At 43.7% G+C, this 5,727-nt stretch overlaps 1 protein-coding gene across 1 annotated transcript in view; it reads right to left on the reverse strand.

The window, feature by feature from the left end:
- The window catches only part of MTG2 (mitochondrial ribosome-associated GTPase 2), a gene marked incomplete at its 5' end in the record, with an annotated part of 6,760 nt that extends 1,042 nt beyond the window's left edge, over positions 1–5,718 (reverse strand). The window contains 4 exons of the mRNA XM_008942281.1: positions 1,327–1,545; positions 2,176–2,291; positions 2,910–3,057; positions 5,599–5,718. Coding sequence (XP_008940529.1) covers positions 1,327–1,545; positions 2,176–2,291; positions 2,910–3,057; positions 5,599–5,718 — 603 coding nt within the window. The remainder of the gene's footprint in view (positions 1–1,326; positions 1,546–2,175; positions 2,292–2,909; positions 3,058–5,598) is intronic.
- Positions 5,719–5,727: the final 9 nt, after the last annotated feature.

A 5,727-nucleotide genomic window follows, 5' to 3' on the forward strand; every position in this document is an offset into this window, starting at 1 on the left:
TTAGCTCTGAAAAGCATTCTGGCTTCCCTCTTTCCTTACTCCTTAAAGCCTGTTTCATTTATACATCTATTTTCTCACAAGCATTAAAAGGATCAAACACAGAAGGGTCCCTTTAGCTTTTTTTTGTGCCATCTTAAGTATTTACTTTGTTGAGAGCCAAAAGGATATGTACCATAAAATCTCTTTTACCCTGAAATAATGGCACATTGCCCTGCACTTCCTATTTTATCTCTGTTTTCCAAGTCCAATTTATTATTTTCCAAAATAATTCAGTTTGGCTTTGTCCCTGATTCAGTAACATATTTTGGCCTGTAAGTAACCAGAAAGCCTACAAGTTTGGAATTTTCATAGTCTTGATATCAAAGAACTAAACTGAAACTTGGCCTTCTTGGGAGAAGGCAAGAAATTAAACAAACCTATCTCAGAAATGAAGTTACTCTGGGGAATCCTGTAGTTGACACAAAATAGCTACACGGGTGGTCAGTAATTTCCAGATGAAAGTCGATCAAATCCTAAATTCTCCTATTTGCTGAAGTCAGACAGTCTGAATTCTTGTCAGAGGAAGTAAAGTACAGAATACATTGATCTCAGATTTCCAAGTTAGGGGCAAAAATGTGAGAAGTGAACCAGAGTGCCCAGCTGGTCAGAGAATTAAGTGTATTGACCCACCGATGCCAACTCTTTTCTCAATCTCTAAATAAATTCTGCTACACCAGACACTTATTCTGCAGTTGCTGAATTCCAGCAAGAAGTCCTTGCAGCAAAGTGTAATTTTAACAGCTTTACCAGCTGGTATTAAAACATTTCCATTCTTAAACGAAAACAGCTTAAGCCATTCATTGACTTGGCATTCATGTCTACATAGTATTTTCATTTCAGAGGATGCTAAACCTTAAACTGACAAAGTCAAATATTTCATATCTGTAAAGAGAAATAGAAGGATCAAATAGAAGAGGATTTGAAGTTTATTTAAAAAAAAAGAATTTAGCAGAACTCTCCATACTGTACTGGTCATCTGCAGAATCAGCAGACAAAGCCTGCTGTACATCCTCAGTAAGTCTGTTGATCACTGATGAATCCTCAACATTGCTTTTCTGTATATAGTGTTGATTTTAGCAAAAGCAATGACGTAAAGTAACAAGAGAGTGACAGCTCTGCAGATCACTTTGGACACCCTTCCACCAAGTAACAGCAAGAAAGCATCAAGTTGCATCTCTAAACAAGCAAAGCAAAAGACTAACAAAAATGTTACCAAACATTATTTCTTCAGTCAGTCAAGTGTCATCCTGCAATGATAGGAAGCTGAAGAACGACAGCGACACTCACCAGTCCTGCGTGAGCCGTTGTCTTCATTTCCAAATGGAGGACCCTCTCCTGGCCTGGCTCTCCTGGAGTGAAGAACGTGGGAGCTCTGTTCTCGTTGGAGAGGAAGAAGCGATTGCCTTTCCCTCCAGCTCCTCCGTATGCTGCAACATATTCCTCACCATCCTGGGTCAGGTCAGCCATGACCTTCCCATCCTCCTTAACCAACGTGCCGACAGGGACCTGGAAGAGAAGAGAGAGGCACTCCCCTGAAGCTCAGACGCTGCAGCAGAGCTGTCTTCAGCAGATCCTTTACCAGCTGATTTCAGATTTGTTGAAAATCATTCCTCCATATTCTTAAGCTGGGGAATCCAGAGAGAAGTGCACCACATGAGGCTCATTTTCTGTACCCAAACAGCACTGTCAGACATTTACACTTGATTAAAACTTAAACAGTACTTTAACCCTTTTTCTCTTTTATGCAAAGAACTCTAAGCACAGCAGTGAGGTAAGAAACATATTGTAGGTGTGCACCAAAACAGGTACGCTGAAGAAAAAACAATTATGAAAGAAGAAAGTCTGCTCCTGTGTAAGAAGTTTTGTGTTGCAATTGCTCTAGGTAGATCAACCCTAGAAGGAAATCAGAACCCTGTTTGTTTTGGCCAGATGTACTTTCCAAAGAAGCCCAATTTTTATACACCATTTAAACCAGCTTGATCAGCCTGTGTGCCAGGCAGCCCTGTCTCAGCAGGGACAGCACACATGGCTCTCTGAAAAACCACACCAGGTCTTCTCATAACGAGGTCATCAGCCTGACAATGAGTGCCATTACCAGGAAGCTGACCCTCCAGTGTGCAGCCTCAGTGCACTGACCTTCACGTACACGCAGGCGCCGTTGGCTCCATAGCAGTTTTTACTTCCCCCTCTCTCTCCATGACAACCTTGGTAGAATGGGAGGACTGAAGAAAGGGATTTCACTTGCTGGTCAGCTGTGAAGCAAAATACACATATTTTAAACACTGTTCTAGTAGAAGAGGCACAGAAATGCAAACTCTCGACTGTTCTATCCCTTTTTAAAGGTTGCATGAATGCACATCCTGTCTCAACGAAAACATATCAGGGAAGACTAATTTTAATGTAAGTTATGATGAAGTTTACTCCTCTGCTTAGGTTTATTAACCATGCACTTTATTAACTTGTCGTTCCAAAACCAACCATTATGAAACACAAAAATTCATTTGCTAGATTAGCAGGGTGGTGGCAGAAGCAGCTTTATCCATCTCAGGAGTAAAATTTGATCAGATCCCAGCCTTTTCATAAGACAGGCACCAGCCACTGAAATGTCTGCAAAACACCTTGATTTTCCAAATGCTTTCTAATGCTTCAGTGTCATTTATGTCCCTGTTACGAGAACTCTGGACAAAGCTTAAAAAGCAAAGACATCCTGTACAGAAATAACCATCTTAACATTTCTGGCAATTACATTTACCAGCTTACCAGCTCCCACCAAACTGTGGTGCCAGGCTGTCTTTTTTTGAGGGGAAGGGGGTGTCCAGTGATACAATAATGTGAAAAAACAAAAACAAACCAGATTTAGTGAGGTTCACCTTTCAAAATGACGTGGCCGCCATCACCTCCATTTCCACCATCAGGACCTCCAAATATTTTTCGGGGTTCACTATAGAAAGAATGACCCCCTCCTCCTCCTTGTCCCCCAACCACACGCACTCTGCGGTGATCCACGAAATAGCGTGTCTGGAACCAGGACAGGTTTTGTACATGTTAAGCAGAGTTTATCAGAATTATCTTCCAAGAGGTTGATCTGCTAAACTTACTACTACACAGACCTGCAATTTTCAGTTATGATGAATTCCATTCAACAGCAAAAAAAACCCCAACCAAACAAACAAAAAAACCCAAAACAAAGAAAGAATTCAGAACTCTGCCACCGTTCACAGATCAACTAAATACAGCACACTAAGTATTATAATAAAGAAAAATAGATCTAATTTCTCAAGTCTTTTTAAGAGCCCCCTTAAAAATACACGCCTGAGGCTATGTTGATGTAACCTAATGCAGCAGCTCAGACACCAGAAGGGAACATTAATGGAACTAATAAAAGTATCTTTTAACATGGCTACATAATGCTGATATTAGCTCAAGATACCACACTACAAACCAAAACCACTCAGTAATTGTGTCCCTACTAATGAAAACAAGCAAACCAACAGATACATGAAGTTTTTACTTCTTTAAATTGAACTCAAATTTGCAAAAAAGACATACTGCAGGTGTGGGAGGAATATTCTTCCACTTTCTACACCAGGATTTCTCCTGCTTTCTATACCAGGGGATGAAACTAAGGCAAGCTTCAGTCTGTTCTAACAGTCAAGAAAACAGAAAGTACTTACACACTTAATAAACACAGAAAATCTTAATATATGCCACAACCAGATGCTCAGGGGCTAAAAAAAAATACAGTGTAGGCAGAACTCCTGATCTGGGCTCCGTTTCTGACATTAAGTTGATATATGATTTATAGTACAGCATAATTAGTTTGCTAGAATCAGCTCTTCTGTCAGCAAAAGATGCTTGGTGATATTTCCCTGTCTTCAGGAAATGGGCTGAAATCCCCAAGGGAAAATCCAAGAGAAGAACACTGAGTGGGCTAACATTCAAACTCTGTTGATTACTAAAGGATTTCACAATGAGAAGGAGCAATAAAGCTGACTTTAATTAAACAGCCCAAACACTACATGAGGGAGAAAAAGTCTTATTAGTGTTGATACCAAGACAAGCAACTGAAAACAAGCCCTTAACTCTTGATAATTCAAGTTATACTACGACCAGTGGTTTCTTAAAAACCCACTTTTTGAAAAGAATTTGGCACCACCACACGGCGAGACAGGAAATCATCACTTTAAATGGAAAGTGATTTATTGTTAATTAAAAAATAAAGTTTTCCATAGGTGCATAATAAGAAAAGGAATCTGAAGAAAAGGTTCCTGGACCCTGCAGTTTCTTTGACATAGAATTCTGTCTGTTTGGCAACTGACTGCTACACAAGGCTATAAAAAACAGTGAGAAACAAAACAGTATTTTAACTTTGAAGTTGGGCAAGACCTTTTTCCCCTCTCAGCCAAGGAGGGGCTATGGCCAAAGGCAACCTGACCACTACACTCCTTGGGACACTGGTCATTCACACAGCAGACTTATTCAGAAAGTTTATAAGATTTTATAACAATATTCAGGATCTTTAAGGCTGGAAAAGACCTCTAAGATCATCAAGTCTGACCACCAACCCAACACTATCATGACCACTAAACCATGTCCCCAGGTGCCACCTCCACATGTTACTTGAACCCCTCCAGGGCTAGGAACTCCACCACCTCCCTGGGCAGCCTGGGCCAACCTCTCACCACTCTGGCAGTAAAGAAATTCTTCCTAATATCCAACTGAAATCTCCCCTGGGGCAACTTCAGCCCATTTCCTCTTGTCCTATGCTGGTTACTTGGGAGAAGAGACCAACCCCAACCTCACTGCAGCCTCCTGTCAGGGAGCTGGAGATAGCAGTAAGGTCTCCCCTCAGCCTCCTCTTCTGCAGGCTGAACAGCCCTGTGTCCCTCAGACGCTCCTCACAAGCCACGTTCCCCAGACCCCTCCCCAGCCACGTTGCTCTTCTCTGGACCCGCCCCAGCCCCCCAAGCTCTTCCTCACCCTGGGGTGCCCAAACCTGCCCCCAGTGCTCAAGCTGTGGCCTCCCCAGTGCCCAGTCCACGGGCACAATCACCTCCCTCCTGCTGGCCACGCTGCTTCTGCTCCGACACACTATTTCTGATACAGGCGAGGATGCTGGTGGCCTTCTTGGCTGGTTGGCTTTTCCCCCAGCCTGGAGCACTGCCTGGGGTTGCTGTGACCCAAGTGCAGGACCTGGCACTTGACCTTGTTAAATCTCATACAACTGATCTCAGTCCATCGATCCAACCTGTCCCTATCCCCCCGCAGAGCCCACCCTCGAACAGACCAACACTCCCGCTCAATTTGGTGCCATCTGCAGATTTACTGAAGGTACCTCAATCCGCTCATCCAGATCACTGATAGAGACGTTAGACAAGACTGGCCCCAAAAGCCCTAAGCCCTGGGGAACACTAATATCCAAATTCCCACATCGGAACTCCCTCACATCAGGAGCATATAGCTGATCTCCTTGAGAAGGGCAAGGAGCAGCTCAGCGCTGTCTCCAGACGCTTGCCTGCCCGCCCCCCCCCCCCCCAGCCGATGCCCGTCAGGACCTACCAACTTCCTCTCCGAAAGGACTCGTTTTTGCCTCAGCCGCCTGTTCTTTGAGCACCGCGGGCACGTTGTGGAGAACGTCGGCGGCCGCGGGCTGAGCAGGAGGAGGAGGCGGGCCGTGCTGCTCTGGGG

This window comes from Merops nubicus, unplaced genomic scaffold (assembly GCF_000691845.1).
Source record: "Merops nubicus isolate BGI_N331 unplaced genomic scaffold, ASM69184v1 scaffold17996, whole genome shotgun sequence".
NCBI lineage: Eukaryota > Metazoa > Chordata > Aves > Coraciiformes > Meropidae > Merops > Merops nubicus.